This window comes from Notolabrus celidotus, chromosome 2 (genome assembly GCF_009762535.1).
Source record: "Notolabrus celidotus isolate fNotCel1 chromosome 2, fNotCel1.pri, whole genome shotgun sequence".
Classification (NCBI taxonomy): domain Eukaryota; kingdom Metazoa; phylum Chordata; class Actinopteri; order Labriformes; family Labridae; genus Notolabrus; species Notolabrus celidotus.
Genome location: NC_048273.1, coordinates 7,778,686 through 7,793,627, shown reverse-complemented (window position 1 = coordinate 7,793,627; position 14,942 = coordinate 7,778,686). Strand labels below are relative to the sequence as shown.

At 40.8% G+C, this 14,942-nt stretch overlaps 1 protein-coding gene across 1 annotated transcript in view; it reads right to left on the bottom strand.

Annotated features, from left to right (window-relative positions):
* Positions 1 to 14,645, bottom strand: part of nek1 (NIMA-related kinase 1) — a 31,075-nt gene extending 16,430 nt beyond the window's left edge. Inside the window, exons 1-20 of the mRNA XM_034709682.1 lie at positions 14,416 to 14,645; positions 13,868 to 14,016; positions 13,668 to 13,764; positions 13,499 to 13,596; positions 12,370 to 12,453; positions 12,215 to 12,282; positions 12,026 to 12,112; positions 11,530 to 11,584; positions 10,763 to 10,963; positions 9,029 to 9,101; positions 8,242 to 8,393; positions 7,996 to 8,061; positions 7,616 to 7,675; positions 7,482 to 7,529; positions 6,912 to 6,992; positions 3,857 to 4,023; positions 3,646 to 3,768; positions 3,470 to 3,572; positions 456 to 539; positions 281 to 358 (exon numbers count right to left, since the gene is read on the bottom strand). Coding sequence (XP_034565573.1) covers positions 281 to 358; positions 456 to 539; positions 3,470 to 3,572; positions 3,646 to 3,768; positions 3,857 to 4,023; positions 6,912 to 6,992; positions 7,482 to 7,529; positions 7,616 to 7,675; positions 7,996 to 8,061; positions 8,242 to 8,393; positions 9,029 to 9,101; positions 10,763 to 10,963; positions 11,530 to 11,584; positions 12,026 to 12,112; positions 12,215 to 12,282; positions 12,370 to 12,453; positions 13,499 to 13,596; positions 13,668 to 13,764; positions 13,868 to 13,984 — 1,842 coding nt within the window. The 5' untranslated portion in view covers positions 13,985 to 14,016; positions 14,416 to 14,645. The remainder of the gene's footprint in view (positions 1 to 280; positions 359 to 455; positions 540 to 3,469; positions 3,573 to 3,645; positions 3,769 to 3,856; positions 4,024 to 6,911; positions 6,993 to 7,481; positions 7,530 to 7,615; positions 7,676 to 7,995; positions 8,062 to 8,241; positions 8,394 to 9,028; positions 9,102 to 10,762; positions 10,964 to 11,529; positions 11,585 to 12,025; positions 12,113 to 12,214; positions 12,283 to 12,369; positions 12,454 to 13,498; positions 13,597 to 13,667; positions 13,765 to 13,867; positions 14,017 to 14,415) is intronic.
* Between the last annotated feature and the right edge of the window lie 297 nt (positions 14,646 to 14,942).

Below are 14,942 nucleotides of genomic sequence, written 5' to 3'. Positions count from 1 at the left end.
GGTCTTTGTTAATAATAGAACATAGAGCACGGTCTAGACCTGCTCTGTTTGGAAAGAGTCTGAGGATAACATTTGTTGGGATTTGGTGCTTGATAAATAAAGATTGATTGATTTATTGATTAGATGAACCAAGAGAGGCTGAAGCAGTGGATCTAACTCTGACTGGAATCTCTTTTTCCTGTTCAGGTTCATCATTGTGTCAGAGCTTTAGCTGATCTAAGCCTTTGTCGTTCTTGTTATCATCATGTAAGATGTTATGTTTAATTTCCCAGACACTCACTTTTAAGGCCTCTATCTTCTTCCTCCTGAGCTCTGCCTCCTCGCTGGACTCCTGGCTGTCAGAACCGTCACTATCGTACTGAAACACACAGACAGAGAGTAGAAAGATCACGTCAGAGAAACGAGGAAACACTCTTTGAAAGCTTTGTTGAAAATAAGAAAGAAGAGGATTGAACCTTCTCTCCTCTGAGCCGGGCTTTGATCTGCTGTCGCTCATTGAAGTTCTGCAAACGGATCTGCCTCAGCCTCGACAAGTACTCCTGAGAGGGTACACCGAAATGTTAGAAACTGGATCGCACACACACACACAGAAAACTGTGGTACCTGTGCTCACAGGGAAAATCATACACAGGCAGAACTTTTCAAAGAAAGTTTCACACACAACGTCGTTTGATGGAAACACATAACTCCAGCTTTTCAAAACAGAACAAAAACAGTTCATAAGAATCAATGTATTCCATTCAAAGCAAATCAAATCTGCATTACACAACTTAAAACGGATGTGTCGACGTTATTTGAAATGGAACTTTATGCACAATAAACATAAGGGGTATATAAAAACAGCCATTACATGGAGGGAAAATAAACAACGGAGCAGCTCGGACGGGACAGCGGAACACCACACGTTGTGCAGGGAGTGGGCATGAGATGCTGGGCTGAGTTATGGGAGTGTCACAGGGGGTTGTGTGCAGACATGAAGGAGGATCGGCCAAGCCAGACGTGCTGTGAGTGTGAGGCTGAGCCTCCAGGCCTGGACTCCTACCTCCTCCTCTTTGTTGGCTTTGGGCCTCCTGCAGCGAATCGAAGCAGCACGACTCCCATAGATCGCTGCCAGGTTTTGTCGAGTGCCCTGTTTATCGTTCAATTTAACCACATTTCAGAAGGAAAAGAGGCCTTGAGTGTTACCGCCACAACATCAGGGGCAGGGGCGGGAGGTTAAGGTGCATAGATTAATAGTTGAGCATTAACACTGATTGCATAACCACATGTTGATTAAAAAAATATCAGCAGTGAAATAAATAACCCCACAGGGAGCTCTCACTTAACCTCCAAAGCTCTGCCTCATAATTATCCCTGGTGTTTTTATGACACGCAGATAAACTCTCACATCATTTGATTCCTGCAGCTCCACAGCTGACAGAGAGCTGGCAGAGAAAGCTCGTAGTTGTTATGGAACAAGCCAGGCCAGTAATTATCGGACTGAGATTCAGTGGGTGGCCAGAAACAGAAACAGAAACCTCAGAGGGATGCAGCTCTGTGTCTGCTGGATGAAGAGCAACACTCACATTAGCCTTAACAGACACTGCTTCAAGTCAGGGATGCAACTTCTTTGAGGTTCTTCAGTTATATAATGGATGTAAATTACTGAATGCAGAGTTAAAGCAACTAGGGATGCACAGATCCTACTTTTTAGTTCCCAATACCGATATCGATACCTGGGCTTTGATATCTGCCGATACCGATCCGGGTTTTGATTTAACAATCTATTCCTTAATGTTTGGATAGAATCATGTTTTGGCAACTTCAGGCTTTTCTGACTTGATGGTGAATAGGGATGCACCGATCCGATCCTGGTATCGGATATCTGTGACAAGGGGACAATGTATAGTGCCGATCCATATGGCAGATCTATTCATCTCAGTTCTATGCTTTTCTGTGTTTACAACAACCATGTGCGTCTCCTACGTCATCACCGCCCGCCGGTCTGTGCATTTTTGCCCGGTGGAGCATGATGGAGGATAACTACAGAGGCTCTGCAGTTTAGGTGCATGTCACGCTTCTATTGCTAACAACTCCGCCGAAAACTTGCAACATGTGCAGCGGTAATGTTTCGACGGATGGCAGTTGCGCTTAAAAATATAATGGGAGCCCAAAGGAAGAAGTTTACGTCAGCTGTAGCCGACTGCAAAGAAGCAAGAAACCTTCTATTAATGGATTCAAAGTGTGAAAAAACTGACAGGTTATTGGATTTAATTGTTCCAGATCCTTGAAATGAAGGGATTCCAGCCTCTGGTTTAGCACTTGGAACCCAGGTACAGTTCACCATCAAGTCAGAAAAGTCTGAAGTTGCCAAAACATGATTCTATCCTCACATGAAGGAATAGAGATTGTTAAATCAATACCAGGATTGGATTGGCTAGTATTGGTATCGGCAGATACCAAAGCCCAGGTATCGATATCAGTATCAGGACCTAAAAAGTAGGATCGGTGCATCCCTAATGGTGAACTGTACCTGGGTTCCAAGTGCTAAACCAGAGGCTGGAATCCCTGAATTTCAAGGATCCGGAGCAATTCAGTCCAATAACCTGTCTGTTTTTTTCACACTTTGAATCCATTAAATGAAGGTTTCTTGCTTCTTTGCAGTCGGCTACAGCTGACGTAAACTTCTTCCTTTGGGCTTTCATTATATATTTCAGCTCGACAGCCATCCGTTGAAACATTAGAGCTGCACATGTTGCAAGTTTCCGGTGGAGTTGTTAGGAAAAGAAGCGTGATATGCATCTAAACTGCAGAGCCTCTGTAGTTATCCTCCATCATGCTCCACCGGGCAAAAATGCACAGACCGGCTGGCACTGAGACGCACATGGCTGTTGTAAACACAGAAAAGCATAGAACTGAGATGAATAGATCTGCCATATGGATCGGCACTGTATATCGGCACTTTGTCACCGATATCTGATCTAGCTTTTTGAGTCCAATCTAGCTGATATCCGATACCAGGATCCGATCGGTGCATCCCTAAAAGCAACATTATGATTAAAGTTAGAGCAGCAGAGGTACCTTATTACAGTCATAGCTCCTATTTTAATAGAGATATTTTAGCAGAGGCAAAGGTAAACTATGCTTACTCACTCATCCAGCAGACACAAAAACAGACGGAGATCAAATTTCAGGCTTGCATCTCTCTGACATGACCCTCCATGACTTTGACTTGGAGCTATTTGTGTTACACAGGTAGTTTACAACAGGCGTAAGATGAGAACATTGCATTATTCTTTCCTTAATTTACACTGATCTGTTTTTTAGACAACTATATAGAACTTTGCGGTTCAGATCATTTGTCTGTCATGCATTCTCTCTGTGCTCAGAAGAGTTGTTATCATTGTGTTGGATGTAGTTCAGCAACCAGATTCAATACTTGTTAAATCCCCCTGTGTGTTTTAAAAACTCAGTGAGTCAGACTACGCACCAGCTGTCCTTCAGCACGGACTTTGTTGAGCATTGCTTCTCTCTTCCGCTGTAAGAACTCCTCCACCTGATAGGCCCGTTCAGGAGCCATCTGTATCCTCTGCCTGTAGAAGAGGAGATGGTGATGAATGATGTGACTGCATGAAGAAGGGAAGGTAGAGAAGCTGCGTGACTGACCTGCTTATGTGGGCTTGTTTGGAAACGTGCTGCAGCCTCTGTAGTTCCCTCTTGATTGCGTCAGGGTTTAATGGTCTGGACGGGCCGTTGGGCAGCACTGGGCCAGCAGCAGGAGGTACACCACTAACACACAGAGGGGGCGCCATTAACGCCATTATTTATTATCATAACACCCTAAATTCACTTAAACTACAGAGACATCTGAACTCACCGACTGGGACTGCCTGGTCCTGCCGAGGATCCCTCTCTGCTGACTGCTTTAGACTGTGGTTTTGACATGTGGTCCAGAGCGGTGTGGTAGTGTTCATAAGGGCTTTTACTGGGGACTGGTCCCTGAACAGAGCTCGGGACGCCTCTCTTTCCCCCACCAACAAAACACTGAGTGGAAACAGCAAACACGGGTTGAAAGGGGAAAGGAGAAGTTATTTCTTTGAGAGTTGGCCAGACAAAACATGAAGCTGAAGTTTAAGATAAACGATATCATGGAGGATGTTATGAACTCGCTCTGTTAACTCAGGCTTCATGCTCTGGATCATTAAAGGGGGCATGTGACGTCACTTGAAGGCTCTTTCATACTTGAGAAGCACTGATGGAGTTATACAAGTTATGACATCGCTGCAGCAATAAGGACAGAAACATCTTGCAGAATATGATTGTGTAAATTCCTAAATTCATAGTTTGATTTTACCACATGATGCACCGTTTATTCCTAATGATGCACTTTAAACAGAAGCACCCTTAAACTTTAACAATGATGCACATGATCTCAGCTGTAAAGGTAGGGACTGAGATGAGATCTGATACTTTCATAAGCAGCACAGAAATAACTTTAGTGTTGGACAAATAGAAGCCCAAACTAGTATAGGGGAGAACGGGGTTGGTTGTCACACGGGTTGGTTGGCACACTCGTTATATCTCGCCATCAGAGGGCGCTGTCTCTCAAATTGGGGTATTGACATTTCCAGAATTAGGATCAGAGCTCACCTACATAGTCTTCTCTGGAGTAAGACAGCTGAACTTGAGGTGAGAGGACTTTTTGTGTTTTTCATGTCAAATTGTAAATATTCAGCTCCTCAGTATTTTTCTTCTAGGCTTTTAAACGATGGGTTTATAACAAAACAAGTGTTACCCTTACAAAGTGTGACGGGAAAGCTATAGTTTAGATTTTTATTAGCTAGCTAACTAGTTGTTAGATGGTTGTTAGCCTTGATGCTAGCAAAAAATTCCAGTTGGGGTTGGTCGTCACATTCTCTTTGGGGTTGGTTGTCACATGTAACAACCAACCCCTATGTTGGCAAAATCATGCATGGTGAAATGAGTTGGAGTGTGCAGACCCTACATTTGCCATCACTGTAACTCAGACAGTGACTGCATGTAGCCTAGTTGAGTCGGCCATTATTGTTAGGCCTATTTGTTTTGTTCTTTATGTTGTTATATAGGCTGGACTAAAGATGTGTTTCCTGTTCATGTTGCTCATTTTATGTTAAAATGCATTAAGTTATGTGGGCCTATCACTTGACAGTGCAATTCAACTTTCAAATTTAGTTCTGCCTTCTTGCCTTTTTTAAAAGATTTTTCCCATTAAAATACCATTGTGACAACCAACCCCATAGTGTGTGACAACCATCCCCATAGTGTGTGACAACCAACCCCATAGTGTGTGACAACCAACCCCATAGTGTGTGACAACCATCCCCATAGTGTGTGACAACCAACCCCATAGTGTGACAACCAACCCCATAGTGTGTGACAACCAACCCCATAGTGTGTGACAACCAACCCCATAGTGTGTGACAACCATCCCCATAGTGTGTGACAACCAACCCCATAGTGTGACAACCATCCCCATAGTGTGTGACAACCAACCCCATAGTGTGCGACAACCATCCCCATAGTGTGTGACAACCAACCCCATAGTGTGTGACAACCAACCCCATAGTGTGTGACAACCAACCCCATAGTGTGTGACAACCAACCCCATAGTGTGTGACAACCAACCCCATAGTGTGTGACAACCAACCCCATAGTGTGTGACAACCATCCCCATAGTGTGTGACAACCAACCCCATAGTGTGTGACAACCAACCCCATAGTGTGTGACAACCAACCCCATAGTGTGTGACAACCAACCCCATAGTGTGTGACAACCATCCCCGTGATGGGGTTTGTTGTCACAATGTGTCAAAGTGTTTTTGATAATTAATTGCCTCTTTGTTACAATGAGTTGGAAAATGAGAGGGATACACATTTCAAGCCAACACCTTAAGCTTCAGTTTAATATAGGAATGACTATTCAAAGATGTTTTGATGATGAGCAATCATCAAAACAGTAAAAAGTGTGACAACCAACCCCGTTCTCCTCTACTGATTTGATTTAGGCTGTGATAAAACCTAATCATTTTTATTATCTGTGTTGTGGCTGCAGAACCAGATGTGTTAAACAGACTTTGCAGGATTTTAGGACCGAACATAAAAAGATGATCTAAGGTATTTCATTGATGTTGTGCCATTTTTTACAAAGGTAAATATGTTGCAAAATGCATGAGCTTGTAGATTTGACATGAGAACCTGCAGAATACGATTTGAGAACTTGTGGATAAAAAATCTGAACTTGTATGTTTCATTTTTCACTTGTAAAAAAGATCACACACATGAGTTCTGAATTTGAAGTTACAGAAAAAAATAACTACATGGGAGCTTGTGGAAAAAATGTGAACTTTGTAAAAAATATTCATACAACCGTGTTCTGAATGTGATCCACAAGTTCTCAAATCATATTCTGCAGGTTCTCACATCAAGCCTACAACCTTGTGCATTTTGTAACATATTTACCTTCATACTTTTTGTTCTTTCACTGTACGGATAATCTGCTGGAGTTTATTTCCAAATTTGACCTGAAGCAAACAGACAAATGAGAGGAAGGAGACTCTCATGACAAACCAAAATTAAATAGAATCAAATGCATGTAGGCTCCTGTGAGGTGATGCATATAGGATTTGTTACAGTTACTGCAAATGAGATGTTACAGTTTCAGAAAATCTCATACTGTATAAAATGTTACATCAGCTGATAATCTGTATTACCCTCAAAGGACATCAATCAATGAATGATGGACCCTTACAGCTGATTTCATGTCATAACATCACCTGGTCCCAAACAGGTTATCAGTCCAGAGTAAGTTACAAAGATGATCTTTGTATTCATGAAACAATGGAACTACTTTGGAACACTTTTGATAATTAGAAAAGGAAAACAGCGTCCCTCACCTTCCTCTCTGGGCTGCTGCCTCCACTAGAGCTCAATACATGCTTCCAGCCCTGTTCTCTGGCCTGGTTTATACGATTGATCTGTTGCAGATGACATCAATAGTCTTTCAGTTTCAGACAGAGACATGCAGCACAAAGACTTAACAAAGCGTGTTCCCTCTGCAGAATGTCACACAGTTATAAAATGAGATCTTATATCAGGAGAATATGTCATTTAAAATGTCTTATAACATGATTCCCATGGAAAGTTTCCAATTTGGAATATGTCTAATATTCCCCAGCTTAACTTCCCATGGAAATTTACCAGAAACTTACTGGAAATTTTCCACCCCTTTGTAACCCTAGACAGGACTATAAACGTCATGACTGCAACTGGCAATATAAAGCGGGATAGAGAGTTTTAAAGTTTTAAAAAGATTCTGCAAAGTGACTTTTTTTATGCTATGCTGCAGTTTATGTTGTTTATTTAATAAGCATTCCCCAATTTTTCTGTCTTTCTTGATTTTTGAGCGCTTATGTTTTGCATAAAAATAATTATTCCAACCAACAAAGATTATATTTGAAACCAACCTTGTCCTTTTCAAATCTTTTCATCTGCTCTGCTTTTAACAGGAACATCTGAGGGAAACACAGTTCAGGAATTTAATTAAACCGTTTAGTTATTAACCACAATAACGTCACTGTGGGACTAAATGTGCACCCACCTGCTCCCTCTGTTTCCTCTCTTTCTCTATCAGCTCCATCCTTTTCTTTCTCATGCCCTCCTGCAGGATGAAGAATAAGCATCAGAAAGAGATATCTGAAAAGTCCCTGTGCTGAACAAGAGGCCACAAGCTCTGCCGTCACTGGACAGGCAGGTGAGGAGGGAGAGGTTGGTTAAACGAGAAGAAAGAAGAAATGAGGCACGACACTCCAAAAAGGGCAGAGAGCGGAAGATGATAGTAAACAGAGATCGAGCGTTATGAGAGGGAGGAAAACTAAAAAATGCTACAAGGGAGGGACTTTCACGTTTGAGTAAATGTGGAGAAAAAAAAAGCAGGAAAATCTGAGAGTAAGTTTAAGTTAGGGGGGCTCTCAGCTGTACCTCGTGTTTTTTCCTCTCTTCCTCCACTTGACTCACTCTTCTCTGGGGGGCTGCTGGGAGGGGGGCCTGAGCAACATATGACACTGGGGTTCAGAGGTCACCAACACACTATGATATAAGCAGCACAGACTCACACAGACAGATGGAAGAAGCTTCTAACACGACTGACAAGGAACTCAACTCAACAAATACAGCAAACAAACAAAAATCATGAGTGAAGCTCAAAATCAACAACAATCTACAAACCGGTTTGTGCTTCACAGCCGGTTTCCTCTCCGCCAGCTTTTTGGCTGCATCTGGCACCTTCCTCACAGTTAAAGGCACTCCGTATTTGCTGGCTGGTTTGGTGATCTTCTGGGCTGGGGTGAGTGGTATGGAGCCAGGGGCAGAACGCTTGGCTGTCCACACGAGACATAAACATTAATCCAAGTCGGCGTGCAAATGTGCAGAGTAAACAAACACTCCTGGCACAGAGAGTGTTGCTTCTTTCAAAGTGGTTCTACTCAGCGGTCTTAATGGACAAAGGAACACTAAAGCATGAGATTAAATAAGGTCACGGCACTTGAGTGCACTTAATGTTGCAGAGCTCTGGCGTGCATTGAACCAAAAAAAAAGGATTCAATTAGGAGCTCCAAAGGAAGCAAATGCAGAATCTAATCAGCCCAACACAAAATTAGATTTTATTGTTTCTTGATGAAAACCAGATGTTCAGTTTGGGTGCAAACTGAACGTCTCTTGCTGTCTCCCTTTATCAGTTCAAGTTTTTCTCCTGCCAACCTCTCATTCTGAGGAGGTAACCTGTGTGTTTGTCTCCGTGTAAGAGTAATGGACAAACCTATTCTGTGCTATCTGGTCAGTCATGAATATTGCAGAAAGGAAAAGTACAGACAGACCAAGCTACAGGGAGCTGAAAGGGGCTCAGGCAGTATGCTTCTGCTGCAGCCTGTGACAACATCATGGTAAACTCCTTTTCCGTGCATACAATGTGATGGCTCAAAGATCACTTCACCTATGAAAACACACATTTACTAACCTGGTGGCCCCTGCACTGCACCCACTTTAGGCTGCTTGTGAAGAAAGTTATGATGGAATTCCTGAGCAATGATCTGAAACAAGGATCAAATACACAATGTTAAAGTGGATGCAGTTTACCTCTTACACTACCAGTCCAAAGTTTGGACACACCTTCTCATTCAATGTTTTTATTTATCTGAATTATTTTCAACATTGTAGATTAATACTGAAGACATCAAAACTATGATATAATCTGGTTTTGCCATAATCTGGATTACAACAGTGGTCAAATAGGGCTAACCATTGTGTGCTAACCCTACATCTGAACAACACAACTGATGGTCTCAAACACATTAAGACGGCAAGTCATTCTACCAATGAGCTCTTGACAAGGCTCATGTTCATTAGAAACTAGAGATAGATCTATATGGTTTCATCAGGGCCGATACTGATACCGATTATTAGTAGTCAAGGAGGCCGATAACCGATGTTTGGAGCTGATATTCATTTGCAGTAAAAGGGAAAATATTGGCGTCAAAATTTTGAATAATACAAACTCCAACACTTAACTTTGTTTAAAGCTGCTGTGAGGAACTTTTGTTTTGTATTGATTCTGGCGCCCCCCTTGTGGACAAAGTGATACCTCTTATCTCTTGTCCTGTACATGCAAAAGTAGTATTTTCAACAAAAGCCTCATCCTGTTGTGCTCAACAGTCAGCTTTATCAGGCAATTTGATTACTTTCCATGAAAACAGTCAAATAAAGGCTGTTTCTGAAGCAAGATGTCCATCATCTGGTCGGACACCTACCCCCCCAGGGCGGTTTCAGGCATTAAACATTACAACAGAGAAGGTGTCAGTGTTGCTGCTGATGGACTTGTTTGCTATTGAAGGTTATAAAGAGGCATCAGTATCATTTTCAGTCTGTTTCTCAGCCAGTTCAAAACTCCTCACAGGGCCTTTAAATGCCTTTAAGCATATGTTTATTAAACAGCTTTTCAGATTTGCAACATGTTAAAGGTTGTTTTTAATCTTAGACTATAGACATCTTTGTTTTAACATTCTAACACAAAGTGCAGGGAGCTCCCAGGCTCAGCAGCATGTCTTATAAAGTTAAATGAAAACTTAAAGAAATAAATAGCTCCCTAAAGTTTTCTACAGTAAATAAAGTTTTCCAAAATTTAAATATAACCAAAATGTTAATCTTTCACTTATCTTTGTTTTAAAGGGATATTTCAGTTTTTTTGAAGAGGGGTTGAATGAGTTTTAAATCACTAGTAATTGTAGGGGTCACAACGGATGCTGCTCAGCTCGTCCCCTGTGATGAGAAACTGCAGGGAGAAATTGGCCAAAATAACTCAGTTTTATGTTGATCTCCTATCGGACATCAGATTTTTAAAAAAGGGAGATGCCAATATGCGTCAAAATGCAGAATATCGGCATTGATAATCGGTCTATCCCTATTAGAAACCATTCCAGGAGACCAATTCACGAAGCAGACTGAGAGAATACCAAGAGTGTGCAAAGCTGTCATGAAGGAAAAAGGGGGCTACTTTACAGAATCTAAAATATAAAACATATTCTGTTTTTGTTCATTAAATAATTCCATATATGTTCTTTCATAGTTTTGATGTCTTCAGTATTAATCTACAGTGTTTCAAATCATCAAAATAAATACAAACCCTTGAATGAGAAGGTGCTTCCAAACTTTTGACTGGTATTGTATATCAAAGACATCTCAAAGTGTACTGCACCTGTGGTGTGAGGAACTTCTCAATCCTGCAGATCAGGAAAGGTTTGTCCAAGATGCTGCTGACTGACGGCCTCTCTCGAGGGTTGCGTTTAAACAGCTGCCCCAAGAGAGAGCGCAGTTCTTGCGAGTAGTGCACAGATACGGGTGGGTATGAGCCACGGATGATCTTCAGGACTAAATTCTTCATGTTGCCAGCCTCAAACTGAGGAGGAGTAAACATCAGAGGAAATTACTGAGTGCAATGACAGGTGATCGTGGAGGAGAGCAGAGGTTATGATAGGTTGGAACTTTGATTCTCTTCTTATGTGTTGTGTTTTGTAAATGTCTGGTAGGCTGGAGCACGTCTGTGGCAAAAACACACACTTTTAATGGAAGTTTTTTTGAGTGGGACCAATCACTGTGAGGATTACATTACAGCCATCACAGCCAGTTTTGCTGCTGCAGGCCAGAGTGATCTAATAATGCCGTTCAAAAACTGTTTGTACCCATAACAGGTAGAATATTTGGTTCAAAAACACCAGAATTCACCTTCTGGACCACTCCCTGTTAAACCTCCTTTTATCCTCTGACTGTAGTTGAAGATATGATTGTGAACCTCCAAATATAATAAAATATTCATTCTTTGAAACTTAGTTGGTCAACATTTATAAAAAATAAGGCAACCAGAGGCCAAACATCCAAATCAGTATGTGTGAGAGCATTTCAATGCTGCATAAGAAACATCAAATCTACATGAATTAGAAAACAGCACACATACAGAATACTTACTGCATGCTTAAGAGTGCACATTTCATACAGGACACACCCTAGGGCCCAAATATCACTGCAGACGGAGGGAGAGTAGGGAGAATGAGAGGGGTGAGCACATAAAGACAGGAGAGGTAAGGGGTGAGTTTTTGGGGTAGACTTGTATCAAACAAAGATTAATCCATGGTCACTTTTTTAACAACTTGCTTTCTGAGAATAACATTGACGCACACTGACATTCACTCCTCTACTTTCCAGTAAAGTGGATTAGATTACATGCGTACTTAACATAGTTAAAGAGGAAATCAATACTTGCTTCCTGCTGCAGATACAAACAGGCACATTCACTCAATAAAAGGAGGGGACATGATACTTTTACATCACCAAACACAACCAAATACTGCATGTTACAACGTGCTAGGACAGAACTCGACCCTTAAATGTCTACAGAATACAACAGTTTACATCACAAAGAGACAAGCACTCACACGTCAGTCACAGAACATGGTGTCAGTACCTTTTGTTGTTGTATGGTTTATTTTCACAGATCTCTGGTGAAAGGTAATAAGGTGTTCCTATGCATGTTCTTGCCAGCTCCACAGTGCTACAAATAAGAAGACAATGAGAATTGCATTCATTTAAATTCCCATGTCATGGCTTACAGAGATCTGCAGATCCTCTCAGATGATTCTTTTTTTTTTAATACCTGTTGAGGACCCTTGCAATTCCAAAATCTCCAAGCTGCACAGTCCCATCTTTTGTTAAAAATATGTTCTATACAAACATGATAAAAAAAAATGTGAGTAGGACAACAAGCTGCAAAAAAACAAGTTATAATAACAGTGTTGCATGAAGGACTACCTGTGATTTGATGTCCCTGTGGAGGATTTTGCGATCATGCACGTGCTTCAGAGCCAGACAAATCTGCACAAACCAATTTGAGATCTAAGAGAAGAAAAAGTGTGAACACACGTTACAGTTTTGGTTATTCAGACACTCTTTAAAAAAATGGGTTTGATTTATTTGCTTGAAGATGCCTCTGGAATAACATCTCTGCAGGATTAGCATGTCAAATCTGGATTCAATCACAAAGATTAGGTGTTCCAAAACAGCCTGGGTCCTAGTCTATTTGCTGTTTATATCAGTCATGCTTTCCCCTTCTAAAATAATAATAATAATACATTTTATTTAAATGCCGCCTTCAGAGCATTCAAGGTCACCGTACAGGGCAGAGTTTATAAAAAAAAGAACAATATAAAATGAGTCTGAGAAAATCAATAAGACATGAAGCAGTGTAACTCATAAATACAATGAACAGGATAAGATACAGTGCAGCGAAGAGATGTAATCAGAGTGAAAATGACAGTTTAAAAAGATGTGCTTTGAGACGGGATTTGAAAATGGAAACAGAATCGATGTTATGGATGTCTGGTTGGAGGGAACAATCAATAACAGGCTGTTATTTAAACTGTCACTGCACTACCTGCACTGTGTACATAGGCTGTTTGTTTTATAACTATATCTTATTATATTTTATTGTATTCTTTATTTAAATTTTTGATATTTAAAAGCTGGAAGAGAGAAACAGAATCTCATTTTTCCTGTATGTCTCGTATAAATAGTGAAAATTGACAATACAAACCTTTGAATCTTGAATCTTGAATCTTGTGCAAATCTTAATACATATACTATTCTGTATAGTTTTATTGATTCTCTTTAGGGTGCTGTTTCAAACACACACATTTTCTTGTTGTGTTTTTTATGATACATTTGCAAGCCTTAAATTGTTCTTTATGCATGCAAAAATGTTGTTGTTTTCTCAACCTGTGCATGAGATGTTGAGTATAAAAGACTGCACCTTTTCACACAGTGAGGCAGCATTATTGAGAGTCACACAAATATAAATTTGTTGGATGAAATGAAAAGGTAGTCAGTGTAAACATTTGCACAAAACATCCCTGACTGTCTAAATCTAAAAGAATGAACTTACCTGCTCTTCTGTGAACAGTACTCCTTTTTGAGAGTTGATCTTCTTGAAGAGGTCTCCACCCTCACAGTAGTCCATCACAATATACAGACAGCCCCCCTCTGAAGGAGTTTAGAGAAGATTTTAAATAAGTCATAATAACATCTTGTGTAGTCTCTGTTTGTGTGCATACCTTCAAAAGACTCCTTATACTGCACGATGTTGGGATGACTCATGTTGGCAAGGACTGCAACTTCTTTCCGAGATTCCTGCCTCTCTTTACTTGACATCTGTTAAAATGAGGAGTGTGTGAGAATGTGTCAGAGACTCGTAGCAGAAAGGGGGGGCTCAGATCCAACAGAGAAGTGTGATAAATGATGCATAAGAGCTTACTCCAGATATGCCAATCTCCTTGATGACATACTGGTGTCCATCCTCTTTGGATTTGACGAGGACAGCCCTTCCAAATGACCCTTCCCCTATTTTCTTCACCTTCTCGTACTTGTCCATGTTAGAAGAGTGGCTGGATCCTCATGATGGTTCTGCAGGGAGATCAAGGAAAACACTGAAAAGCTTAGCTCACTTGACTTCAGTAAAAAGGGGGTTTGATGTTGCCAGTTTGGTAACAGGTTATGATATAATCCACTTTTACAAACTTCAGTTGTTATAGTTATTTCTAATACTGTCACTATACAGTAATGTCAGCTGAATTAAGGAGGGAAGGCAGACAGAAAGGATGTCTTTCCTCAGACGGGCTGTGATGCTGAGGCAACACTCAACATAGCAGGTAGCTAGCTTCACCGTTACATTACATATACACACAGATGACGGACCAAAAACACAGAAAACACATGAAACATCCTGTGGATACATCAGGGAACATACTCAACATGTCTCTGTTATGTTAAAGTATAATGTTAGTGAGCTGACACTCGGCTTACCATCAGTCTGTCTCGCCGCTGTCTCTCAGAGCCTCTGCTACTTGCTGCTCTCTGCGCTCTCGATCTAACTACAAGCTCTCTTTTTTGCTGCATTCTGATTGGCCGCCTACTTATTTCTCGATCGCGGATTGGTTGGTTTGGGTGTTCGTCATCACGGTGACTGACAGCGCTAGTCCCCACCCCAGAAGGGCTGTTGCTGTGGACATTTTCCATAGCAACCGACAGCCAATAGCAGACACGAAGAGCTTTGAACCCATCGACTGAACTGCTGCACACTGTGTACAGTGTTCATTAAATACTGAATTTAATGGTTTGAAAATCTTCATTTTAATTGAAAAAAGCAAAGAAAAAAAAAAAAATCAATCAATCAATCAATCAGACTTTATTTAAGATAAGATAAGACATAAGTACAATCAAGAAGAAGTTTCAATAAGTAAAATAAAATAAAATAAAATAAAAATAAAGATAAAGATAAAACACAATTTAGATATATACAATGTTACAAATGGAATTTAGATTAAATAGCA